Genomic DNA, 27,801 nt, shown 5'->3' with positions numbered 1-27,801 from the left:
CCAATGTTAAGTGATACTAAAAGATACCAGATGACAAGTGAAAAATGAAATATTCATAGAATAGGTCAGATATTTGTGCTTTATAAAATATGAAGATGGTGCCTGCTCCAAGGAGCTTACAGTTTAAGGTTCAGATCTTGTAAGCAGCTTTGTGCTGATAGCCCTCTGGGCATATGGAGCTTAATTGATTCAGTCGAAGGTGCAGGGGCATGCCCACATAAAGCAGCTTGGAAGAGGAACCAGGAATAAGAAAATAGATGAAAAAGGGGGTGGGTGGGGAAGAAATAAAATATGCAAGCAAGTTGTCCGAATGACGACACACACAATGTGCTACCCTTGTTTGCAGTTCTTAAAAATAACTTAATTTCAACCGTACTTTCTACTTAAAATATCTCTTTATAGTCTGTGTCAGTTTCACTTTCAAGTGTTTGAACCCCAGCCTTCTCCAACTTTTAGTTTAGGTATATTTAACACTGCCTTTTTGTGGTGGTGTGGAAATGAATCCTTGTCTATTTTTAAACTTTTACTTTAACCTTAGGGTACAGTCAGAACGTTAGTTTTATTTATTAAATTAGTTTCTAACAGCTTTTAGCAGTTACTCCCTGCTCTTGACTGGGACTAGTAATAGTGAGAATAGTTCACTCTGGGCGAGAAAAAATTGCTAAGAGCAGCAGGCTACTATGGTATATGAAGGTAAACTCTTAATGCCATTCCAAGTTGTTGTTCTTGCCAGGAAGCAGGGTTGTTACAGTCAATGCCAGGTAGAGAAAGTCACTGAAACTCTGGAGTACTGAGAGCCCAGTTCTCTGCTTCCCTCTCCGGTGGTCCTGCGCAGTTGCCCTGCACTTGGGTTTCAAACTTCTTTACAATGCCCAGGTCACCAGCAGAGGTATCAACTGATGCGAACCAAAAAATAAATAAATATGTAAGTCACTGATAGATTTGTAATAAATTGACTATACAAGAAATAGCAGCCATCTGCCAATGATCTAATCCAGTTAGTATTTAAACTGCCCTGCACCCCCTAGAAATGTATTGAGAGATTTTGAACTTTTTAGTCCACTTAAATCCTGGAAATAATTAGCTCTGAAAACTTTTCAGAGATTATTTTTAAGCATCTTGGAATTTTAAGATTATTTATTAGGAGGTGAGAATACCATTATCAGATTGTTTGACTCTCTTAGAAAGATCCAAGTCATTTTCTCCTAACTTTCTCTTTGCACAGTCCACACATGAAGTCCCTGAAAAACAGAAAACTTGAATTAAAAAATACACACAGCTATATTAAAATCTTTCTTGTATTATTTTTAAACACATTATTTCAAACATCACATATTAAGCTACACATAAGTAGTATTGGTCCAGCTGGAAGCTCTTATATTTGGGTCTTGTAACCAAAGATCCTGACTTCTGTTGTGCAGGGAGTGACACTGTACTCCTTTGGCTTGTGGACAATTGGTGCTCCCTCATCCACTACAGCTGGGTTATTCTCATCCTCCAAACAAGGTTTTAAAAATACCTGTTGCTTTACAATGTACTGCTAGCAGGTGGAGCTGTTCAGAGAACTAATTACCTCCACCTCTCCACTATTTCACCTCCACTTTAGCAGGTAGTTCCTCTAGGCGAGTGTTTTTCAAACTGTGGGTCACAACCCAGTACTGGGTTGCGAAATGTAGGGGACTGGGTTGTGGCGACTCTGGTCAGCACAGCCAACCAGGCCATTAAAAGTCCCGTCGTGCTCTGCCCTGGAAGCAGCCAGCAGTAGGTCCGGCTCCAGGGCTCTGAGCACTACCTCCACCCCAAGCACCAGCTCTGCACTGCAGGCTGGGGGTGGTGCCTGCAGGCAAGAGCCATGTGGAGCTGCTTGTGCATCTCTGGCTAGGTGCTGGACCTGCTGCTGGCTGCTTCTGGGGTGCTCCGCAGTGCCAGGACAGGTAGGAAGCCTGCCTTAGCACCCCTGCTGCACTGCTGACCGGGAGCCACTCAAGGTAAGCCTGCACCCCAATCCCCTGCCCCAGCCCTGAGCCCTTCCTGCACCCCAGAGCCTGCATCCCCAGCCCAGAGCCCTAAATGCCTCCTGCACCCCAAACCCCTGCCCTAGCCCCCCCAATCCCTCATCCCCAGAGCCTGCACCCCCCAGCCCAGATGCCTCCCACAACCCAATCCTCCACCCCTGCCCTGAGCCACTCCCACAGCCCAAACCCCTCATTCCCAGCTCTGTTGGGTCAAGGGCATCAACAATTTTCTTCAACAGGGGGTACGTCTTCACTACCTGCCAGATCAGCGGGTAGTAATCAATCTATCGGGGATCGATTTATCGTGTCTCATTTAGATGCGATAAATTGATCCCCGAATGCACTCCCCGTCAACTCTGTAACTCCACCAGAACGAGAGGCGGAAGCAGAATTGACGGGGGAGCCGCGGCCATCGATCCCACGCCCTGAGGACCCAAGGTAAATCGATCTAAGATACGTCGACTTCATCTACGTTATTCTCATAGCTGAAGTTGCGTATCTTAGATAAATCTCCTCCCCCCCCCCCCCCAGGAAGACCAGCCCTAGGTTGCCAGAAAAAAAGTTTGAAAAGCACTGCTCTAGGCCTCCTCTCTGTTGATGAGCAGAATCTTTTCCATTATACTTTTTATTTGTTCCTCTCTGCTTAGTGCCTCCTGCTGGGGAGAGAATTTTTGAGAACAGGAGTTTGCAGGAAACCAGTATGGGATGAGAAAACAGCAGTGTAGCAGGACCAGTTAGGATCCAACAGGCTCCTGCTCACGGCCCAGCTGTGCAGTAGTATGCCACCTCCCCCACTCCACTATATGGCAAGAAAGCCTTAAGCTGTTTAGGGTAGAAATTCAGCAGGAGCATCTTGCTTTACAGAGTCTCCAAGAAAGTTGTTTTGCTGGCTACTTGGTGTTTTAGCCCAAAATGAAACCGCAACAAGGGTTGACTCCAGCAGGAGCTACTTGGGAGTAGAAATTCAGCAGCAAGCTCTGGTCTTTAGGAAGCAACAAGCCAGAGGTCCTTGGCTATTTTTTTCCTTCTGCCTGGGGTGAAATATGGTATCCAGGAATGTCTCCAAGAGGCTGGTATGTCAAAGGGGCAGGAAGAAAACAAAGGACTGAATGCCCCACTTCTTTCAGTCTGCCACAGCAACCAGGTGTTTTGGCCCAGTTGTTCCAGAAAGGGCATTAGCTAATCCTAGTTGTGGTGGTGCTGCCTGGTCTGAACTCTAGTCTCCTCTCTCTGCCAACAACTCAGACACTGAAGCTACTGTTTAAAAAAAAAAAAAAAAAAAAAAAAAACCCTAAATACATCAGGGCAACCTGAGGGTTTTGTGCAGAGGGGGAACAGAATCACTGTTCCCTCAGACACCTGACACTTTCCCACTCCTTTCACTGTGTTCCTCAGTTAGTATCATGTCTGGCCCATACTGTGGGCATGCTTATGTTAGTTAACCCTCTTTTCTGTGCTCCCTTAAGTGTGGCCTAGTCCACATCAAAGAAGCTTATTGGAACATCTCTGAGGGTGAGATTTGCCTGCATTTAATTTCCTACTGTATTAGGCTTAGACTTGTGCTTTATTTTGTTTGGTGGTTTACTTTGTTCTGTCTTATTACTTGGAACCACTTAAATCCTACTTTTTGTATATTAATTAACCCAGAGTATGTATTAATACCTGTGGGGGGGGCAAACAGCTGTGCATATCTCTCTATCAGTGTTATAGACTGTGAACATTTTGAATTTACCCCATATAAGCTTTATACAGAGTAAAATGGATTTATTTGGGGTTTGGACCCCATTGGGAGCTGGGTATCTGAGTGTTGGAGACAGGAGCACTTCTTAAGCTGTTTTCAGTTACGCCTGCAGCTTGTGGGGCACATGGTTCAGACTTGGATCTGTATTTGCAGCAGGCAAGTATGTCTGGCTCAAACAAGGCAAGGTAGTGAAGTCCCAAGCTGGCAGGGAAAATGAACTCAGAGGTAGACTAGGTACATCAGGTGGCAGTCCCAAAAGGGTTTCATATGTCAGATCAGCTGAGCCAGCTATTTTATTGAACCCAGTAGTAGTTTTCATCAAAGGGACATTGGCGGAAGTGTCTGGTTCATACCATTGGCCTGCCCTCTCCAACAACAAGGTTAATGGCTATGTGCACTAAAATGTTAGCAGTAGGGAGGAGAGTGCACCATGATGTTGCACAGCTGTAAAACCACTTCAGCAAGGCTTTAAAGCTTAGAGGATTACAGTATGAGCAAGGGACTTCAAGCATGATTGCTCACATCCAGCTCTGCTCTTCCCCTGCTCCTTAGCCGCTAATGTTTTCTTTTTTTAAATGGCATTCCCACTTTTAAAGGGCAAATCACATACTGGAGCAGCAGCAAAAGCATCAGAATCTGTACAACTGAGAGAAGGATAGTCCAGTGGATGGGTGGTTTCTCTACTGTTTCTGACATGGTTAGTTCAACCCTTCAATAAGATGCCTTTGTGTACCGTGACCAAAAAAGGTAAGAAAAAAAAAACCTCTCCAACGAACCTGAGATTTCTACCCTATTTTCCCCATAAAAATAGAATTGTTTCCAGTTTTCAAGCCTTCCAAATCAAATTTTAAAAAGTCTACATTTGATAGGCTCTCAAAACAGTCTTCCCACATTGATTTTCAAGTTCTCCTGATGCATCCATCTTATCTTCCCACTTTTCCCTGAACTAAAAAGCAGTCAGTGAAGGCCAGTTTTACTTTTTCCTGAGGAATTTTTTTTTGGAGGTGTTCTTTTTTTGGAGGTGTTTGGAGGTAAGAAAGGGACTGGACAAGTTTTATCCAGTGTTGCTTTTGTCCAGGCTTCTGTGGTTACAGACATGTATTCCCTACACCGTGCAGACACTCAGCACCCCCACATCACCATTACCTAGCAATACCTATAGGAGTGACGGTTACACACTAAGAACAGGAGTACTTGTGGCACCTTAGAGACTAACAAATTTAGAGCATAAGCTTTCATGGGCTACAGCCCACTTCGGATGCATATAGAGTGGAACATATATTGAGGACACACACCCACACACCCACCCCACGAACAGATGGGAGTTGTCTTACCAACTCTGAGAGGCCAATTAAGTAAGAAAAAAACTTTTGAAGTGATAATCAAGCTAGCCCAGTACAGACAGTTTGATTAGAAGTGTGAGAATACTTACAAGGGGAGATAGATTCAATGTTTGTAATGGCTCAGCCATTCCCAGTCCTTATTCAATCCTGAGTTGATTGTGTCTAGGTTGCATATCAATTCCAGCTCAGCAGTCTCTCGTTGGAGTCTGTTTTTGAAGTTTTTCTGTTGTAAGATAGCCACCCGCAGGTCTGTCATTGAATGGCCAGACAGGTTAAAGTGTTCTCCCACTGGTTTTTGAGTATTATGATTCCTGATGTCAGATTTGTGTCCATTAATTCTTTTGCATAGAGACTGTCCGGTTTGGCCAATGTACATGGCAGAGGGGCATTGCTGGCACATTGGTAGATGTGCAGGTGAACGAGCTCCTGATGGTATGGCTGATGTGATTAGGTCCTATGATGATGTCACTTGAATAGATATGTGGACAGAGTTGGCAGCAGGCTTTGTTACAAGGATAGGTTCCTGGGTCAGTGTTTTTGTTCAGTGATGTGTGGTTGCTGGTGAGTATTTGCTTTAGGGTGGGGGGTTGTCTGTAAGCGAGGACAGGTCTGTCTCCCAAGATCTGTGAGAGTAAAGGATCATCTTTCAGGATAGGTTGTAGATCTCTGATGATGTGCTGGAGAGGTTTTAGTTGGGGGCTGAAGGTGACAGCTAGTGGTGTTCTGTTATTTTCTTCGTTGGGCCTGTCTTGTAGGAGGTGACTTCTGGGTACTCGTCTGGCTCTGTCAATGTGCTTACACACTGTAGCCCGCAGCCCTTACCATCGCTGTTTAAGAATGGTAGTGCCATTATTTCCACCACCGCCCCCAGCGCTGTCTCACCTCCTGCAGCTAGAGTCAGAGCTTCCCATATGGTATTTTTCTCACGTTTTCAGAAGTTATTTTTAAATAGTTAGGACCCTATAGTTGTTAGCTAGGTTTAGGCTGTGTTTATATAGTACTATACCCTCACCGGGGTTTAAAAGCACTGTCAGTGGGACTAGCCACCCCACTATAATGAACACACACACCTAGGCTGTTTGTTGTGTGTAGGAATATTGCTCCTTTAAACAGGACTCAGGTGGCCTGTGACTTGCACTTAAAACAGAATCTCATGGAGCAAGCCATGAGGCCCGACTGCTTCGGGGGCTGCTGTGGACTATCAGCCCCATCCGTCCTTAAAGCTTATGCAGACTCCTGAGAGGCTGATGAAGAGGACACAAAGCAAATCAGAGCCATTCTACAGCTCAGAGAAATTCTTACCCTTTTCTACACACCGTGGGGAATGTCACCATACTTCTCCTAGTGACAGAGCAGGGCTGTGTACCTGCTCTCCGGTCTCACTGCAATATCAGACTGACACCTAAACTGAAGTTATTTACCTGGCTGTATTCTTTCCCAAGCCACATTCCAATCCTAAGGAACAATGGCTTCATACCTTAGATGTGAAATGGTGTCTGCCTTTTTAATCGGGCAAGGACTAAGCTTTTTTCAATGACCAACAGCTTTTCATTTCTTTTGCAGATATGATGAAAGATCAGCCAGCAGCAGTACAGCAGATTTCCAGGTGGATAACCACCTGCATTATTTAATACAGCTACGGAGTCTGGTGGCACCTTAAAGACTAACAGATTTATTTGGGCAGAGGCTTTCGTGGGTAAAAACTTCACTTCTTCAGTTGTTTTTGTAGATACAGACTAACACGGCTACTCCCTGATACTTTACAGCTTACTGAGTAGCTCAGGCCACACCCTGCAAACTCTGGAGGCTCATTCAACAAGGGTTCAAGTGACTTCAGTGGCATTTCTTAATGACATTTCAAGTTTGGATATTTGCAAGGCTGCTACATAGTCCTACATACACATTTACCAAGCATTATCCTAAAACAGCAGCTTCCAAGTCAGATGAAAACTTTGGGAGGACAGTTCTGCAGATGCTATTTAGGTAGACTCTGAGCCCAACTCCTACAAGTATTATTTGCTAGTCACCTGAAAGAAATAAGTGTCTGCAGCCAGTAGTGAGCTGGAGACGCTTCGTGTCAGTTCACACGAACTGGTTGTTAAATTTTGAAGCAGTTTTAGAACCAGCTGTTAACCCGCTTCCCTGCGAGGGGGACGCTGCAGCTTTGATGGGCTCTGACTGGGATGTGATTAATTCCTCCTCTGGGGGTGCTGTGTTGCAGGAACCATGTGGGCCACCGCCTGGCCCTGGGGCTCCCACTGCTGCCTGGTGGGTCCCCGGCTACTCTGCTGCAAGACACTCTCCCCGTGAGTACCCACCATCCTGTCTCCAGCCAGCCCTGCAGCCCCTGCCCAGCTGAAGCCAGCCCTGACACCCCCTTTGCCCTGCCTCCAGCCTGCTCCACACCCCCTGCCCTGCCTGCAGCCAGCCCTGCCCCACGCCCATCTGCAGCCAGCCCTATGTCCACTGGTGCCCTGCAGTTCCCACAGCAGTAACCCTGCACACCTGCTTAATGAGGGGGGCAGGGAGTAGCTGGGACCTACACATGGGCACACTTTTGGGTGACTAGACAGCACATGTGAAAAAATCAGGACAGGGGTGGGGTGGGGGTAATAGGAGTCTATATAAGAAAGGCCCAAAAAATCAGGACATCTGGTCACCCTCGCACACCCCCAGGGAGTGGTGGGGACCCACACATGTGAAATGGAGCTCATTTCTAGTTCAGGCCCCTCTTTAATAAAAAACTTTAGCTAGGGTTAACATATGTCTGGAAAAATACAGATGTGTCAGGCTTTTTGGTTCTTAAATCACCGGCCAGGAGGAATTTTTAAATTTTAAAAATATAGATATATGGTAACCCTATTGGTATAAAAAATACATACTGTGGCACATCCCTTAAATCAGAACTTTTTATAGGGAACCAGTTAAGATTTTGGCAGCTCATCACTGTCTACAGCCCCTCAAACAAAAAATGGTTACCTTCCTGTACTGCAGCTGTTCTTCTAGATGTGGATGCAGATGAATAGACCAGGCCCCAACTTTGTCCCCTCTGCATTGGGGTCTCTATTCTTCACATTTGGTGCAAAGGAAATTAAGGGATTTGAGGCTACACTACCCTTATATAGCCATGGGGCGGGGGAGGGGGAGGAAGGCCAGGGGGCACAAGTGCCACCTCTACAGGTACTGCTATGTAAAGTTATCTGGCTTTGTTGAGCTAGGTGCACACACATCTCAGTAGAATACCTCTCTGCACCTACACCACATACTGAAGAACAATTACAGTACAGGTAGTCATTTTACAGTATACAAGGTTCACTACTACATGGTGTTCAGGCCTTACTGAGAAGATTTCTCAGTATTTTCCTTGTCCTACAAAGAAACCTATCCCAGTGTGCCAATTTGCTATCTGCACTTCGCTGACACATTTCCAATTCCAGGCAGTATGCTTTGGCTTCCCTCCCATTCCTTGTTTTCTCTCCTGTTTGATGGTAATTCTGATGGCCAGTCTACAACATATCAGCAAGTCATCTATTTCAGAGAGGTGGGTTAACAGCTATACACTGACTAGACCTTTCAGCTGCTCCAGTCCCCCTATTTCATAAGTTTTCAGAGGAATGCCTCAGTTCCCTCCCAGGATCTGGCTCACCTCTAGGCATTTTATCAGGCATTGGTTGTAGTCTAGTTGCCCAAGGAAAGATTTCACAATTTGCATTTCTTCTGGGAACTCCTCAAGTATTTGCTTTCCAGGAACTCCTATTATACAAAACAACAGTAGCTGAATGTGGAAACTGGTCCACGATGGGGATGCACCTCTGTACTCTACATATTTTCCTCATTTGTAAATAGAATTTCCAAAATGGGAAACGAGATTACCTGCTATAATCACAGAGAGCTCAGATAGGCCCCATTCAATTCAAGGCAACTGGCGGTCCCAAGAAGTTCATCAGAACTACTTCCTATAATTCCAAGCAGTTAAGAAGGTGGGTCTCTCTTCTTAAGATGCCCTCTGAATTTGGTTACCATTCACATGAAAAGCAATAATAGGACTTTTGTGGCACACTGGCACTTCTAGTATGTTCAGTTTACTTCATGTTTTAAGTTTCCCTCTAATTTGTGGAGACGTGTTTTACTTCTGGCTACTTCTCATTTGTAATGGATCACACAGTACCAGGTGGCCACTGGAGAGAAAAGTAGTTTACTTACCTACCCATAACTTTTCCTTCTGTGAAATGGCCACCTGATGCTCTATGAGACCACCACTCAGGGCATCACCTAATTTGCATTAAATTCCAGTTGAAGGAGAAATCTCTCATTCCTTCCTGCAGAGATAGATGGAAAAAAATCTTGGGGTTCCCTCATATTATGATCCTGCTTTGCTGTAAGTCTTCATTTCCATTTGTATAATAGATGGTTAAGTAGATTATCCTGCTTAGAGACAGCCAGTTTTTCATAGTGTTTAACAATTAGATGTTATAGTTTGTCTTCTCAATTTGAGCAGTTGGCTGGGGAATTAGAGAGGTAATCAGTTCTCTAAACAGCTCTACCTGCTGGCAATACATTGTGAAACTAGAGAGGCTTTAAAAACAAACAAAACAAAAACACACCCCTCTATGCTTAGATGAGAGGAAGGAATAACCCTTGTAATGGGTCACAGAGCACCAGGTGCCCACAAGGGAGAAGGAAAAAAGTTATGAGTAGTTAAATACATTTTACCTTTATTGGACATAATGCTGACCAATAATATACGTTTGCACCATTTGTCAGAGGATGTCAAATATTCCCTCCACAGCCTCCTCAGAATGAGGGATTCCTCTGGACCTGAGCCACCTGTGGACATTTCCATCATTACACTGGGCACCAGCACCTAAAGTAGGCCCCCACTGTTTGGGCTAAGAAAAGCGGAAGGAATACAATTTTTTGCAGTGATGATTTATGACAAGTCCCATTCCTGAAGCGAGCACACCACCCTTTCAAACACTGGAATCCATAGTTACTGAAGGGATTCCTACTTTGGGATGCTTAGAACTACACACCATGGCACCTGCTTCTGTCCTGGGTGTAAGAGGGAGGCTGTCCCTTTAAAGTCAGGACATCCTTCTCCCCATAGCCTAGAGACTTGTTTCTTGGAAAGCTACTAGCCTGTGTTAAGGAACCATTCTTACCTCCATACAGGATATTTCCAAAGTGAGCAAGATGGGTATTAAGTTTGCTGGTGGGATAGGGTTGGTGGTTAAGTTATTACAAAGAGATAAGTGAATGTGCAATATGGAGCAGGGGTACGATTTGTTTTCGTATTTTCAGTTTCTCACTGCCCTTTGTTTGCTCTCTTCTGAAAGACAGATTTAGTGACTAATCTGAAAGGAACGTGAGCACGAAATCTAGTTAGTTTAGGGAGTTAAACACAGTTTTAGATCCTACACTTGTCCCTAAGCCTCCCTGCCGATGTCTGATTTTATAATTCAAAATGTTCTCTCTCTGCTTGCAGCATGAAAGACACACACAGATAATGGGAAATGAGTAATTAGACACAAAGTACTTTAAAATGTCCAAAGTAAACCAACAGAAGAATTTTTCTCTAACCTTTCAGTTAATTTTAGACGTTATTTGTAGCAATAGCAGTTAAAGAATTCTCAGAAGTCCAATTTTAAGTTGACACTGTTAATGTTAATATTAATATTAACTCCTTTATACCATATGTTTAAATGTATGTCTGATAAGGAGGGAGTTCAGAATTTGCTCATTGATGGATGAACAGATTTGTACCATCCTTGACTTGCCTGACAAACAGGAGATCTAGGGAAGATCAAAGTAAGCAGCAATAGATAGGATTAAAGATTGACGTTTTCTACCTTTTCAGATTGACTATTTAATCTTTGTACTGCTCAGTATTTGTTTGGGGGCAAGAAAACAGTAGCAGTGTTCAGCCCCAGCTCTATGATGGAAAGCGTTCAAAAGAGTGGAGTACAGACGGTTGGCAAGTTAAAGTGACAACTTTTAAAGCAAACTAAGTCTGCACAAAGGTAAATCAGTCTGATTAGCAGGACTCGTTTGCCTTTTATGGCAAATTGAAAGACAACAGTCATCTACCACTACGGCAACTTGTGGGGGAAAACTAGGGAACCCACACAAATTTCAAAATCAAGGAGATTTTCATAGCCAAATCACAGCTCTGCAGTGATCATGTCATCTTATCTCTTACTTAATTTACTGTCTAAATTAGACTTCCTCTGTTATTATTTATGAAAATTGTATTATAAAAATATTCTTTACCCAACAGTGTTGTACTATCCACTCGATCAGCATCTAGAAAGAGAGAACAATTCAACTGTGAACAACTAGTCTGGATATTCTTTGCTTTATATAGTAAACTAAAGCAACAAAAAATAATAGCTTTTGAATAAAATTCTGACACTCCACACCAAATAGTTGCTGGAAGGATATCTTTGTATCTTTTATATAATGCATGCTGCCCACTAAGAGTTAAGCCCTTTTATTTTAGAAATAAAGCATGCTTAATGCAAGTACCTTACAAACACTATCATTATACAATATCCAACATTGGCTTGGCTTTTAAAGGCAGACAGGAAACTGCTCTAGTATTATACTTAGGCAGAATTCTATAAAGTGAGGAGCACAGTAATCAAGAGAACTATCAAACGACAGAATCTGAATACACTGAATTTTCAAACAGATTATCAGAGGACATAACATTTAAAGTAGTCTCAAAATGCTAATACCAATGAGAGAATTTCATCAGTTTGTAACACAATTTTGGCACTGGCACAGCTTGTTCAAAATATATTTGTAATGCAACCTCAGTCATGATCCATCTGCAACAGACCTACCTCATAATTTTGAAAAGCTAGCACATGATCCTGTTCTCTTTCAATCTTGATAAAGAAATAATTGTCACTAAACTTTCTTTAGTCACCTAACTATTGATAATTTGTGAGAAAAACAAAACAAAAATGAGGTGGACACACAGTCACACTCAAAACCCAGGAGACGGGCTATCACACAAAATAAGTGATGTCAATTTCTCACTGCCACTTGTATAATCTGAAAAGCTGCTTTCCAGGTCTGTAACCAATTTAGTTTTGGTTCCTTCTTAACTTTTTATTAAAATCAAAATGAAGACCTGTTAGCCCCATAAACACGCTCAAACTAAAGCCTGAATCCTGAAAGACGCATATGCATGTGAGAAGTCCCACTGAATTTAACAAGATTACTTGTGTGTGTTTTTGCGAGGTTGTAGTCTAAGCTTGCAGTCATTGCCAGTAATGGTTTGATGTGGACACAGCAGCAAAATGAGGAATTAAGTGGCAGAATGCAACTTTTATTAAACTTTAACACAGGGGAGGGTCACTACCTGACCATCACCCATGCTCTCCTACACCAGACATTTAATTGGTTCCAGTAGGGGGATTACAGGGCTCCTTACCATATAATCCATAATTGGTGCCAGTTACTGGGTTCCTTACCATACAACCTGTAACATGGGGCTGGCTCTCCTCAGCCTACCCCCCAGGACTCAGCTCTCTCGAGTTCTAGCACCCCATAAGGGGGACAGACATGCAGCAGGGTGGGGTCCTCAGCCCACAAGGTCTGACCTCGACCCACAAAATCTGAACCTATCGTGAGCCCGAGGCCCATTACCAAAATCCAGTCTTTTACCTCTGGGAACCATTCATTTTATTCTCTTAACCACACTGGAAAACAGACGCAAGTTGTGACAACAAACAACTCCACCCCAGTATCTTAGTTAGATATTAAGCACATTCCTACTCAACCCTCTGTGGCTTGAAGGTGCCATGAAGGTGGCAAAATACTCCGTGGTCCTCTGCCAATTGGCCCATGGGAAAAAAAGTTCCTTCCTGACCTCTTAAACTGGCGATTGGCTAGACCCACAGTATCTGTCAGGCAGCGTTCTCATTCCTGTTTGGGTGAGTAGTGTTGCCTGCTGGAATGGAGCTGGGGAATGGTGGCCAATCAGCACCTTTCTCCCCCAGCTGGCCAGTGGGTTCCAGAGACTACCAGGGGGAACAGCTTCCTATTGTTCCTTGGTGAGTGTCTTCCTCCCTTGCAACTGGGACTGTCCTCCTTTCACCACTACCCCCATCAAGTTCCCCCACCCACTGATGTTAGTGCATGGCATTTTTCCTTTTAATTCAGATTTTAATCAGCATGTTACACTGGCTGTCATCAGATCAATGGTTGGTTTGCATCTGACTGACTAGGCATCAGTTACTGTTCAGACCTTAAAAAAAATTGTGTATAGCACTAGACATACTACTGGTTAAAGGACAGACTCAGGTCCACAGCCAGTATCTGCAAAGATCTGTTTTTCAGTACATATCCCAGTAGTAAGTAATCAAACACATCCAGCCTTTTCTTAAATGTCCTACATACCCAACCTACTGAAGACCTAGAGGTTTCAACAGCATTCTTGGAGAAATCCACTCCTCACCAAATCTCTGTTCTGGAATCTGGCTAAGACTGTATGTTTAGAAATCATTACCCCAATAAGGCATCTGCCTGCACTTCAAATTTTTTTTAAACTTACTGTTTTATAATCAGGTTGACAGAGTTCTAGTCACAACAGTTTAGCAGACACAACTGAGAACAGCTGTGAAATAATCATCATCTGTTACCCAAAGTTAGTTTCCCCTTGTTGATATTTCTCCAAAGTGTCCTGATGAAGGCCACAGTAGAATAAACTTCATCTATGCAGTAACACTTGCTGGAAAGGCACTTCCAAAATATGGGTCATCTTTTTTCTCTCTTCGTCTCCCTTTTTTACTTTTGTATTTTAAAAACAAAGACTTATTACTTCGATAAGTTTTCAATAAGATACAGACTTCATAGACTCAGATGTAAAGATTAATTAATATAGTTCATCTCTCTGCCAATACTGGACCGTTACCTACAGGACATTTTTTAGTTTTACCCTAGTCTAGTTTTAAATGTCCCATGCAATAAGGCTTCACTGCTACCCTTGGAAGATTATTCCGCAGCTTATTCAGTAGGTCAGGTTTTTCCTGATGCTCAGATAAATTGTTCTCACACAGTTGTCCTCCCCTCCACCCACATACACACTTAACTTACACAGGATATGACTATTACCCTATACAAATCTTGTATATCTTTTATGTGTACACCAAACACTCGTAATTTCATGTTCCAACTTCATGCTTAGCCAAGCTATACATATTTGACTGTTAGCTTTCCTCAAGTCAATCCATACAGCCTTTTAAGCATTTTTGCTGTCTTCTCTGAACTCTCATAATGCCTACAACCGAATATTTTATCTGGGGCACTGCACTTAATGAAAGTGAAGTTTGAGAATACATATAAATAACTTAAAGGAATAAATCCTTACAAGAACACTATAGCTGGCAAATACACTAAGCACGCAGGAAATTCAGAGCAAAGGGTAAATTTACAAGAAATCCAAACATTTGAAACTCCAAAAATTCAGTTACAATTTTATTATATTCTCCTACTCTGCATGTCAATCAGAAGCAGAGATTTTCATGCATGCACTCGTAACTACCCATTGGATTAACATCTCAAATCAAGTGCCACTTGCACAAAGAATATACTAAGAATGGAATTCAGTTGCACACAGAAGTTCATTATAAAATAACAAAACAAAAATACCTGGACTCCTCTGCTTGCAGATTTGAGCAGTTAGATCTTGGACATACTCCGGGAAATATTCAAAGCAATCACCATAGGATACTACTTTTATTCCATGCAGAAGCATATCTGCCTGGAGTTTAAAAAAGTGGTCTTCATTTTCTTTAAGCACCAACATATAATGTTCTAAATCTACTTTATTCTTTACAGTATACAGAAAGAGAGCCTGGAATATTTGATCACGCAGAGTCTCTCCACAGCCCACAAACAAGAAGGATTTGGTCAGATACAAATTCTGTAGAACCTCCTGTTAAGAATATTAAAATAACAAAAGAAAAATTTTATCTATATGCCCAAAGACACATGGGTCAAAGTAAAAACATTTTTTAAAGTTTCATACACATAAAAGAAGAAATGGAACACTCAGTTTGGCAAAACACAGTATGTTCTTTAATTAAAGTCACACATACCATTACTTCAGGATCTTGAGTAACATCTTTATATCCTGAAGGATCCAACACCATTCCACAGGGATCTGTATACAAGCCATGAATATGAAGAACTCCATACTTTATATGACCTCTTGCCCACTGAAGAACCTAAAGCAAATCATGCATGTAATATTTACTTTGGATTATATTATACTACTGAAAAAGGGGAAACTATATTCTTGAACAAGTGCCCACACATGTAAAGCACAGTTGATTATTTTTGCCCTTTGTGTACTAAGGTCACAGTATCAGCTATCACTTGCATAAGTTACAGAAAAACCAGTTAAAACTACTAAAATTTTGAAACAGAAGTGCTAAACTGTAGACTGTAAAATGTTCAGAATACAATATAAACAATAACCTTTTAAAGGCTTTTTGCTCTTTTGACCAAAAGAAACTTATTTTAAATCGACAAAGAGCGTTCTAGCTTTTTACAAAAACATAAGACACCACGAGTAAACCAGCTAGAAAAATCTTAACACCCGTCAGACATCTTTGAGTCTTCCTTTCCAGTGTCTGAGTGATGAGCTAATCACTTCACTAGATTAAGTTACATTTGTGATTGTTACAATTACTTCATCCACATGAACTGTTTCTGTAAATAAGAAATCTACCATTGGTATTTTCTGGCAAATTGTATCACATTATTCAAAACGGACAATGAAAACTGTCTGTCCATGTCTATTATTTTACTTCACTGAAAAGCTTTACAGAAAACAAAAAGTAGTAAAGATTTTCAATAACTAATGAAAAAACCTGCAAAAAGTACAAGACAAGACAACTCCTTTCCCCTATAAGAAGTCTTGACAGTTCATTGCCTTATCATACCTTATCCTTATCTTTCAGGTCTAAAGACTCCATGGGTTTACCCTGTTGCTGACCAAAAATTTCAAGTAAATTGTCATAGTTTGTTGTAAGGACCATAGTGCCTCTCTCCATTAGCCTGAGGATTGACTGTAGAACAACAGGATTCTGAATGTGTTGTTCCAAGTTATCAAACACCTCCATTAAGCAATCCTGGAAAAAGTTGGGCTTGGTATCACCTGTGCGCTGAAGGGGAAGAAAAAAAAAAGTGTATAGTTAAAGATAAGCACTGTAACTGCCTTCAGCAGGACAGCAATGATCCTTAACCATTTGTCCCAATACTTTTCTTTAAAAGGAATTTACTAAAATCATGATATTTAGACAGCTCCTATAGTATATAAAATGTTAGGGTTTGAAATGTCAGAGATAAATCTGAATGGCTTCACACATCCCTGTATTATTTATATAGCTCATATAGTAAAGTCATCCACTTTTCTAAAGCTTTGACAGGAATCAACTTGTGCAATATATAGGCCTGGGGGGGGGGGGGAGGGGCTTTTCTGTAGTTTGCCACAGTTAAACCTTCCTCTGTCACTTCCAAACTAAAATATTAAAATGTGCTCCACTCATCTTTTAGCTAATGCCCAAACTCCATGACAGGGTAGACCAGAGGGAATTCTCAATACACCAGAGTTCCATAGACTGCATTGGCTTCCTGATCACTTCCAAGTGCAATTCAATGTGCTGATGTTCATGTTTAGAAGCTGTATACATTAGGGTCCTAGCTTCATGGGAAATCACAAGTGCGGTCATTACCTTTGAGGTCAAAAGTTACCATTCCCTAGATTTAAAGTCTTGGGTGCTTGCGGAGAGTCCTTGTCTCAGGAAATCACTTTTGCTCAACCAAGCCAGAGATTCTTAATCTTCAGGATGAGCTGCAAAGCCCGTCTGTATATGCAGGGTTTTCCCTGAGGGGATTGGAGTATTTTGCTCTCTCTCTCAATGCATCTACTGGAATCATTTCTGCTGGAAGACTTCAGGCTGTTTTTAATGGATTTCCTGAAGAAAACTTCTGTCTCAAAATCAGTGGCATAGATGCACATTGGACATGCGTGGACTTTCCTTATTTGAAATAAATGGAGCTGGGACAACTTAAGGCTATCAATAGTGTCAAGGTCTGTCAACATTTCTGTGCAATCTCTGGTTTCAATCAGCAAAGCTATAAATTCCTGTTTGAGTTCAGAACAACACTGACAGACTGACTTCTCATAACACAAGCAAGAGTCTAGAATAATCACAACTAGAATAATCTGTTTCCAGAGTTTTCAGTGATGTTTGAAATAAAACATTCAAATTAATTCAAGTAAAATTGTATACGTGTGTATACACACACACATACACACACAGAGCAGTAAAACCCCTACACGCCCCTATTAGAAAGGCCCAATTGTGCTAAGTACTGTAAAGTAAAACAGACTTTCTTCCCCCAAAGGGCTCAAAACCTAGGAATACTACTATTATAATAATGTCTTTAAATAATAAGTACTATATACATACTCACTGGGGACATCTTTCTTATGAGATCATGTGCAACTACAAGCAAGTCTCTGTCTTTGATCACTTTTTTGCGGAATTCAGCAACGTCTCCTGGATGAAGCACCTCCAGTTGTTCAGCTGCTTCAATGACAGCTTCAATACAGCTCCTCCATGAGCACAGTGCTGGTATTTCTGGTGCTACAGCAGCACTCACTCCGGTTCCAATTACCAAAAGAAGGTCCCAAGGCTGCTTCCTTATTAGACTTCTTAAAATCTTCCTAAAATAAAAAACAGAAGATCTACATTTTCTACACACTGTATGTTATCTTGTCAAAGTTTCGTAAGATTTTGATAGAAGAGCAATTTAGTGTGTCCATGTGAACTGTTAGTGCTTGTAAAAAGTGCCAGATTGAAAGCACTGGAGTAGAAATGCTCTTTCTCAACAGATCAGCTTTCTCAAAGTGAGAGATCAATGTACTTCAACCCTAACCAAGAGAAACCACCTCTAGGACGAGAGAATGGGTATGAGACCTCCTACTACTCTATCTTTGGCCTGTATGCTGTGACTGCAACTAATAGGACAATTATTGCAAACTGGGCTGATGGGATTTGCGATCAAGAATTGTACTCAAACCAAATTAATTTCACATAGTTTACTTTTACTTAACAGCCATATAATAGCAATAGCTTTCACTCGCTGGATTTAAACTGGCAATCTATCGCCAATTTTCAATCCTTTGGGCCACCAGTCATCCTTTCAGCAGTTCTTTTAAGCGAGCTGTACTTCATAGTACCATTGAAAGATCTACTCAGTATAGAGACAAAGTTGAAATATTTTAAAAAGACAAAGGAATAAGGTTCTAGTTCATCTGCATGTTAATCAAATGCTGCAGCAGACAGTAAATGTATGTACAGTTGTGGTGTGAAAGATAGTCACATATATGCTCCTCTTCCCCTAAAGAACTCCCTCAGCTGTTTTCTGTTTATGATCATTAATTATCTCCTCTAGGCCTATGTTAAGCCTGAAGCTTTCTAAACACAAGTTCACCCAAAAATGTTGCCTGCATGAGCTGGCTCTAGGTATTAGCTATACAACAGCAAGTACAAGGAATTCTCAGGCAAGTCTCATGGGAAGGTTTTCTGCAAAACTAAAAGTAAAAATTGGTCTTTGTAAAGAAACATCTCCATTAGTCCAAAGTCATCCTTGAATGCAGAAAGCTTGGTAAAATGGATAGAATTACTGAGGGACGGAAACCTCATTTTCAATTATATCATGCAATTAAAGAAAGAAATTCAGGAAAGAAGAATTTTTTTTCATTTATTTTTGAAGTTTTGTAGCTTCTCATTAATCTTGGCTTCAGCAGGCAATCTTGAAAACCCTTTTTTTCCTGCTAAAACTGTGCATAGTTATAGAATATAAGGTTACCACAGGCATAATCTACAAAGCTCTGGTTATTTACATCATATGCACATTACAAATTTGAGAAAAAAATTGGTATGATGATCTGATAGAGATGTGGAATATATTTCAATAATGTGGAAGAACTCAAACAATTTGACAAATATTCAACATTAAATTTGGTCTACAATATTTAACTCTTAAAACATCCCTTATATCATGGGTTGGCAACTTTACGCGGCTCGCCAAGGTAAGCACCCTAGCGGGCCGGGCCAGTTTATTTATGCCTGCTGACACGGCAGGTTCAGCCAATCGTGGCCTCCACTGGCCACGGTTCGCCGTCCCGGGCCAATGGGGACGGTGGAAAGCCGCGGCCAGCACATCCCTCAGCCCATGCCGCTTCCCGTCACCTGCATTGGCCCGGGACAGCGAACCACGGCCAGTGGGGGCCACGATCGGCCGAACCTGCCGCGTCAGCAGGTAAACAAACTGGCCCGGCCCGCTAGGGTGCTTACCCTGGCGAGCTGCGTGCCGGACGTTGCCGACCCGTGCCTTATATCATTGCTGGAGGTGGGTAAGCAATTGGGATTTCTAGGTCATATTATCTGAATCTATAAGCAACAAGTTAAACATCCCTGTTGAAATTGCCTCAGGCACAGCAACAACTAAAGTGGCTAAAGAGCTGGTTTATACAAATAAAATACTGCTTTTATGCTCACATTTCTTTCTGCTACAGCACACACAAATAGATTGTTTCCTCCAGGCATAAATGCTACCTATTTCTCACTAACAGCTTAGCCAAGTATGAAACATACTGGCAATGGGAAAGTTATGTTCTCAGGCAAAAGTTAACAGACTTTTGAGCATATGTGGTGCCATTTTTAAACCTTATTTAAAATATTAAAGTTTGGGTATTTTGGGTAGTTATATAAAGTAACCTTCTCTCCCAATAATTTCTCTTTTTTTCTTCACCCAGTTATCATAGCCTGTACTGAAACTATTTTCATGCTGCCCTTAAGCCAATAAAGGGGGACCATCATGGACAGTAATTAACTCAAGAGGCCTTTTCATTGGTGACTTTGACTTTTGCACATTTTTGTTAACACATTGAGTTTTCATATAGATATTTAAAAAAACCCCAACCAAACAAAAACACACACTTTCCATGTTGCTTTGCAGAAAATTTCAGACATTAAGGCCCAATCCTCAAAGGAATCAAATGAGAGGACCCTTATGCTCTCAGAGTTCCACTGAATCTATAAAACTTAGAGGGAGTCTGCCTGTATGAATCCTTTTGAGGATTAGAGTCGAAACAAGTGGGAACTGAAGTAAGACCGTGTACTAAACATTTTGGAAGGCTAAAGCAGCAACTATGATCTTTTCATAAAGGTGCATCTGGAATCTTTAAGCTTCATGCCCACTCCCACAGTTACCTTTGACTCAAGAGTCTCAGTGGGTGATGCCCAAGGAACAAGAGTCCTACCCTCTCTCTCACACACACTAGTTACCATTATATTTACCTTGATTTTTGTTCACTTCTGTTGGTTGTCCTTTCCTCTGAGTCCATCTCTGAACCCTATTTAAAAAAAAAAGTTTAGCAACTATAAATACCTCAGTTTATATATGCAATACCTAAAAAACGCCCGATTACTGCCAAAATTAAATATTGATGTATTTGAAAGTTTCTTTGCATTTTCAATTAAATTAATTTGTGTGTGACTTCTCACAGACAGAGAAACTAATGTAATTACAGAAGAGGGACTTTGATTTCAAAGCTGTCAATTGATTTAAGTGGAGCTATGACAATTTACACCAACTGAGGATCTGCCCTACATCTAGATTCAAGAAGAGAGAAAGCAATTTTTTTATAGTTATATTTGTGCTTTCCTTAACCCCAAATCTGAGTGGCAAGTGGAGGAAAGGCAGTTCATCTAACCGTACATCTCTTTTGCTTTCCAAAATATATAAATATCACATACATACACTCCTCCTCATTTAGGGCAATTGTGAAAGATTCATATGAAAATATTTTTAACAGCTTAAAAAGTGTTTCAGCTCTTACAAAACAATCCCATTAGCAAAGGCATACTACTGAATTTATAAGTCATAAAATACAAACATGATACAGAAAAAGAAAAGAAAATCTCTTCAAGGTTATTTCCTTAGGGTTATATTTAAACATGTTGTGTCTGGCTAAATAGGTAAACTTTGTTCTCAATACTATCCCTTCCCACATAGTCACATTTATTGTTATAAATTCACTGATGTCAACAGTCACCACTAGCAGTCCAGTGAACTATACTGTATAATTCATTATTCCTCCAAGAAGTCCAAGTGATTTCATTTCAGTTAAATTAATCTGCTTTATGAAAATCCATAAGAAGATGAAAGGGTCAAAAATCAGCCATGTTCCCCAAAAGGCTGTTGGTCCTGTAATCCCGTTTACACAGTGAAACAGTCAATATGGCTACTCTACATCCTACCACAGAGCGTTGGGACTACTGGATCCACATAATTGCAAGACTTGCCCAGGACTCATGGAGACTCCATTTGTGCCATGCACAAAGGGTGGAAGAGGCCTCCTAAATAGCTGACCTCCTTACAGTCTCCTGCACATAGGGTGACCAGACGTCCCGATTTTATCGGGACTGTCCCGATATTTCCTTGTTTGTCCCGCGTCCCGACCGACATGCGGTTGGGACACTGGACAAACAAGGAAATGCCCCGGAGCCTAGAGCCCGGAAGTGCTCGCACCCCCCCCCCCGCCCCCTCCTCCCCCGATTGGCTCCCTCCCCGAATCCCCGCCTCTTCCCCGGGCTCACCATTCCTCCTCCCTCCACAAGCGCTGGAGGGAGGCCCAGGAGACACAGGGGAAGCGCGGGGCCAGGGTGAGTAAGAGTCCGGCCTGGTCCCCAGCAGGCAGGACTCAGTTGGGTGGTAGGGAGAGGAGGGGGGCGGACAGCGGGGACAACTCCCACTGCCGCGGGGGAGGAAGCGGCCATGGCGCTCCGCGGCTGCGGCGCCTCCGAACCCCCCGAACTGGGGCCTGCTGCAGGGACCCAGCCCCGCGTACGCTGGGCCCAGCCCCTGGCCAGTCGCGTCTGGGCTGCTGCCCAGCTGGTGCTATCCCGCGGCGGCCCCGGGGCGGAGGCATCGGCAGCCCAGCCCCGTTCGTTCCCCTGCGGGACGGGGGGGCTGGGGCCTGCTGCCCCCACTCCGGGGCCGCCGCGGGATAGCACCAGCTGGGCAGCAGCCCAGACGCGACTGGCCAGGGGCTGGGCCCAGCGTACGCGCTGCTGGGTCCCCGCAGCAGGCCCCGGCTCGGGGGGTTCGGGGGCGCCAGAGCCGCAGCCGCGGAGCGCCATGGCCGCTTCCTGCCCCCGCGGCAGTGGGAGCTGCAGCAGCGGCTGCTCCCGAGTCCCGCTGGCCGGGGGTGAGAACAGCCGCCGCCTGGCCCCGCGGGCCGCCCCCCTCCTCGCCCTACCACCCAACTGAGTCCTGCCTGCAAGGGACCAGGCCGGACTCTTACTCACCCCGGCCCCGCGCTTCCCCTGCGTCTCCCGGGCCTCCCTCCAGCGCTTGCGGAGGAAGGGTTTTTTTTTTTTTTTTTTTTGGCCCCGCCCCCCCTCCCCCCGCGTCCCGATATTTGTCTTGGGTGATCTGGTCACCCTACCTGCACAACTCCATTGCTAGGGTCAGTGGCTCAGAGGTTCTTGTGTCAGCCCTCTACTTCATGAGTAAATCAGATGACCAGATCACATGAAGAACAGAACAGACCCCATTAACAATTCATTATTTTAAATTAAGTATCTACAAGCATTTCTAAGTCACTTATTGGCATAGCATCTAGAAGCACCTATCCCAGCTGAGCTCTTTCTGCTCTAGAAATGCCATAGGCATTTTTTCTGGATTTGTGTAAAATATGTACATATCATTACTACTTCCATAGCATTATGAACCTCCCAACCTGAATGAACTGTCAATATTTTTTATCTTTCTTGCAGTAAGTAGATTCTCAAGTGCAAAGTATAGTACTGTTCTGCTTATACAGTGCTAGCTAAAGAAAGTGCACGGATCTAACTTTCGGAAGAAAACAGAGCAAAATGGAGAACTCAAGTAAAGCTGTTATGATGTCGTCACATTTTTTAACCACCACCCTACATGCCTCAGAATTGGATGAACATTTACCATTTCAAAGTAACCTATGAAAGAATGCTACTGCCAGAGCTCTCCACACCAGCAGTAACCATAGTTCTCCACCTGCCACTATTGAGGAAGATCAAAAGTATTTATATGCCTATTAGAAATTGCGGAGGTTAACCACTTCCTCCAAAATAGGCTCATAGTTTAGCTCACACTTAAGAATACATATGACAAAATGCAATTTATAAAGCTAATTTTGCACACAACTCCAATAAGATGCCTCTGCTCTTTGAAACATATAGTAACTTTCTAAAATGAGGTCATATCAGGAAAGTTTAGAGAATATTTCAGGTTCTGAAGAATTACTTAGCCCAGCCCCATCTATGACAAACAATTACTAATATTATGTTTTTGCTACAATAAAAACAAAACAGTCCAAAACATACCAAGGTGGCGAACATGACTAACTCATTCCCTGAAGACAAATTTCTGATATTTAAGTTATTCAGGAGGCCAATTAAAGGTGTAAAACAAATTAAGAACTTTACCTTTCTGATATGCTATGTTTCACTAGTACAAACACTTAGGTACTCTGCAGGTCTCAAACTAATGAAAATTAGAGTAAGAAAATATTAAAAAGAAAAAGTGTCTGAGATGTCTGCCCTAGAGCAATTTTCTGTGTTACATCTCTTAAATTAGCATTCCTAACATTTCAGGTTGTCATGCAAACTTTGCTCATGACAGTAGTTGCATTTGGAGACGCATAAGGATTTGCAGGATAGGTCCTTTGTAGATCACAGAAGATAGAAAGATAATGACATTTCCTTTTACACAATTCCCTGAAATACAACATGACTGGAGGGCAGAATGAGTTTAAGCTACTTATTCACTTAAATACAAAGGTAAAGTTAAACTACAGTGAATAGGTCAACCTCTTCCCTCAGTTACACCAATGTAAATCCAGAATTAATCCACTGACCTTCATGGAGTTACTCTAGATTTATACTGGTGCAACTAAGATTATGAATTAGTCTGAATTTAATTCTATACTATAAAAAGACTATGGAACCAAGAAAACATTTTAAAACTGAGGGCACTGTACTCAGAATAAGGAAAAATATATATGAAAAAAATGAAATACACTCTACCTCGATAGAATGCTGTCCTCGGGAGCCAATATTTTTTTACCGTTTTATAGGTGAAGCTGCGTTATATCGAACTTGCTTTGATCCACCGGAGTGCGCAGCTTCCCCCACCCCCCGGAGCACTGCTTTACCACGTTATATACGAATTCGTGTAATAGCAGGTCACGTTATATCGGGGTAGAGGTATCAAGTATATGAAAACACAAAGACAGTATGTAAATAACCAATTCTGGTCTCATTTGGTTCCACTCAATCAAATAATCTGCTCCTTCCAATCCTTCCCCTCCTGAAAGCTATTCCCTTGTTGATCTTTTATTTGGGAAAGTATCCCTTTCTGTCTCTCTGCTGGAATAGTGAACTAATAGAATGCTCTCCTTCCAAGAAGTTTTCTTACCAAGAGTAAGGTCCAAAGTACCATCCTACTGCAACAACCTCAAGATGTATGCTGAAAAGTAACCTTTGCAAAGCTATGTCTCCCTCCAACAGCCTTCTCTAGGCAATGTAAACCCCAAATAATCCCAGAACTGCATTTTGGCAGCTTAATTTAACTACATCATAATCCCTTAGAAAGTTCCAAGGCTTCATTAAATTAATTCTATTGCATTGGTTTGCTTTGGTTTTATAAAGAGGGGAAGAATAAATTTTAATTTGGCTGGAAAAGTTCACTGTTGTGGTGCTGAAGGCCCACACTGTGCAACCAGTTGCATGCGCCCAAACACATGGCCCCTGGGGCTTCTTACAGGCTCTCAGGTCCATCTTCATGGAGCTTATTAAAGATTCCATTGCTTAATTTGTTGTTGAGACATATTATGGGACCATTGGACAAAAATGAATAAAAGAAATGAAAAAAGTGTCTGCTAGAAGCACAAAAAGGGTTCTGATCTTAGATGTCACTTCTAGCTCTAAAGTATTTTTAGAATGAAAACATTTTTGCTGCTACATTTAATAACTCAATGCTTCCTTTCACAAATCCCATGGCAAACCATTACCCAAAATGTGTATCATCTTATCACTTGGGGAATTACAGCAGATTCAAAATCTAAAATAATAATCTATTTAGAACAAACCAGATAAAAATCTAGAAAGCAAGATTAGTTTAACAGACTGAGTTTAAGGAGTGACTTGATTACAGTCCATAAGTACCTAAATGGTGAACAAATATTTAATAATGGTATCTTCAGTTTAGCAGAGAAAGGTATAACACAATCCAATGGCTGGAAGTTGAAGCTAGACAAATTCAAACCAAAAATAAGTCATTTATTTTTTTAAACAGTGAGAATAATTAACCACTGGAACAATTTACCAAGGGTAATGGTCAATTCTCCATCATTGACCATTTTTAAATCAAGATTGGATGTTTTTCTAAAAGATAGGCTCTATGAATTATTTTGGGGAAGTTCTATGGCTTGTGTTACACAGGAAGTCAGATTAGATCATGATGGTCTCTTCTGGCCTTGCAATCTATGAATCAAGGGCTTCTCCAGATACATGGGATTTGAGGCAGCAATACAAAGGTAGTAAGTCTAAAATATCTGAACAAGAAAGTATAACCTCTTTACTCTGAAAAATACTGTACTGTACCATAACTCTCTCCATGCAATTTTTGGGGAATCAGTCCGTAAGAATACTGATAACTATAACTGTTAATATATCAGTAACTTTCCAAAATGACTGATTGTGTTATAACACTTTGTATTTACAGTATGCACTACAATACTAGCTGTCAATGTTACCATCACAGTTCCTGCCATATCTTTCTGTTTCGGCCATACCTAATAGCGACTTTCTGCTTCTCAAAAGCTGTGTGCATAAGAGCAAGTAATCTCCATCAGAGTTTAATAGCCATAAGGAGGTAATTCATCACCGCTACTAGAGTAATCTCTGTACCTCTGCCTGGTCTAGCTCCTGACTTTGAAGGATCCAAGATACTAACAGAGGTGATGCTGTTAACACTTCTTCAGTGAACGCCTAGAAAAGGGGAGGCTAGAGCTGGAATAGGAGTTAGTATTCAGTGTTGGTTTCCTGAGAATCAGCTGGCCTATCATATGGCTTCTTCAGGACAGATTGTCTTCTCTGCAGGAATCATCAATTATTTTGATCAGTAGTTGGACCGACTCTTTTTTTTTTTTTTTTTTTAAACACTATCTCTCACTACTCACCCTGGACTGGGTCTCTACTGGGTGACTCATATCCCTGATGTCCCAGACCCTCAAAGTTTCCAGTGCCTCTACTTGTGTGACTGATTCAAACTCAATGAGGGTTAATTGATCCTTAGTATGTATTCTAGCTTGGTATCCTCTCTCCTAAAGATACTGTCCTCTATCTAGTGGATCTCCTTGCAAGTAGGCACTTAGGCTTGGAAGTTGGTTAATGCAATCTGGTTTATCAGATAGCGTGCTAATTGACTACTTGAAAGAGCTCTGCAGCCAATACTTGGTAGAGTTTATAGCAGAGAAGAAAATGCATTTAAGGTGTACCTCCTTCTCCTTCCCCTTCCCCCCACATGCACACTAATTTGCTCTGAAACAAGAATAGGTCAGTATCAGACTAGATAGGCCAATAATCTCCTGCAGGCAACAGTTCCTGTATTCCTCTTTAGGGATAAGTTTCTCAGTCCTACCAGCAGTGATGTAGCCAAGTCAAAAACATTCCAAAAAGGCTCTGGACTCTGCTTCTGAATTATTTCCCTGTTTGATGCCTGCATAAAATGTCAGTCACTCATCTCCCTTCCAAGGGTATCTGCAGCCGCGAGTTCAATTTATGCAGGTTACATTTTTTGTTTTTAACCCAAAGGAAACCCCGCTGAGACGCACAGCCAGCACATTACCTGCTCGGGAAGGACGCTTGTAACAGGAATTCAGTAATGACTCTGCCCAGCTACGTGGTCTAAAAGTAGAAGTCGTAGGGTTGGGGGGCGCTGCTATTTTGACCCATGACAGCTTAACCCCCCCAGCAGCCGTGTGACCTCCGCACGCCCGGAGCGTCGTGCCCCCACGCGCGGGGACGGGCTCGCGCCGCCGGGAGGCCCCCTCCCCCCGCAGGGTCCGGAGCTGCGCGCGCGCGGAGCCGCTCCCAGCAGCGCCAAAAGGCAGTAACGGCCCCTGCTCGGGGTGAGGGGCAGAGAACGAGCCCGCCGCGCGGCGCCAAGCAGGCAGCGCCTGACGGGGGGAGAGGCGGGATTGGCCGGTGCAACGTCCGCGCGCACCGCCCACAAACCTGCCGGGCTCCTCCGCCGTTATCCGAGCGCGCGGCCGCCTCCCTCGCGGCTTCACCCCTAAGGGCGCCGGCAGGAGGGGGCGGGGCCAGCGGCGGCTTCTTCCCCCGCCCGGCTCGTGTCCTCAAACACCGACCCTCGCCCAGGGGTCCGCCCATGGCTTAGCCCCGCCTCCGTGGGGAGACTCGCCCTCTGCTCTGGCTCTAAATACCCTGCAGCCCCCTCCCGCGGTGCAAGTCTCCCCACCGTGGGGCAGGTGCGCTGCCAGCCAACACCGGGACCCCACTCCGGGCGCCTCCGCACCGCGCTAGACGGCTGAGCCTTGACAGCT

General features: G+C 42.8%; 1 protein-coding gene across 5 annotated transcripts; it reads right to left on the bottom strand.

Annotated features, from left to right (window-relative positions):
- Window positions 1-65: 65 nt before the first annotated feature.
- FAM118A (family with sequence similarity 118 member A) lies at window positions 66-27,795 on the bottom strand. Of its 5 annotated transcripts, none has more exons than XM_054038243.1 (10): window positions 27,717-27,795; window positions 27,084-27,142; window positions 20,489-20,544; window positions 17,595-17,847; window positions 16,058-16,279; window positions 15,209-15,337; window positions 14,760-15,045; window positions 11,370-11,402; window positions 1,158-1,241; window positions 66-896 (listed from the first exon to the last, which is right to left on the bottom strand). In XM_054038243.1, the coding sequence occupies exons 3-10, from the start codon at window positions 20,533-20,535 to the stop codon at window positions 772-774; spliced, it is 1,179 nt and encodes a 392-aa protein (XP_053894218.1). In that variant the 5' UTR covers window positions 20,536-20,544; window positions 27,084-27,142; window positions 27,717-27,795; the 3' UTR covers window positions 66-771. The 5 variants fall into 5 exon arrangements, with proteins under 5 accessions (XP_053894218.1, XP_053894208.1, XP_053894201.1 ...); XM_054038233.1 differs by having other exon boundaries at window positions 27,682-27,763; XM_054038226.1 differs by lacking the exon at window positions 27,717-27,795 and adding an exon at window positions 27,473-27,547.
- Between the last annotated feature and the right edge of the window lie 6 nt (window positions 27,796-27,801).

Source organism: Malaclemys terrapin, chromosome 1 (assembly GCF_027887155.1).
Source record: "Malaclemys terrapin pileata isolate rMalTer1 chromosome 1, rMalTer1.hap1, whole genome shotgun sequence".
NCBI lineage: Eukaryota > Metazoa > Chordata > Testudines > Emydidae > Malaclemys > Malaclemys terrapin.
Note: the sequence above shows the minus strand (reverse complement) of the source record. Positions and strands in the feature narration are given on the sequence as shown.

What these genes read in the sequence shown, in the direction of transcription:
- FAM118A (XM_054038243.1), bottom strand. Translation starts at nt 20,535, where the DNA reads ATGGACTCAGAGGAAAGGACAACCAACAGAAGTGAACAAAAATCAAG. An exon ending in CTCAAGATCCTGAAGTAATG is followed by an intron (nt 15,046 to 15,208) that starts GTATGTGTGACT and finishes TATTCTTAACAG; the next exon opens with GAGGTTCTACAGAATTTGTA. An exon ending in GGATAGTACAACACTGTTGG is followed by an intron (nt 1,242 to 11,369) that starts GTAAAGAATATT and finishes TCTGTTTTTCAG; the next exon opens with GGACTTCATGTGTGGACTGT.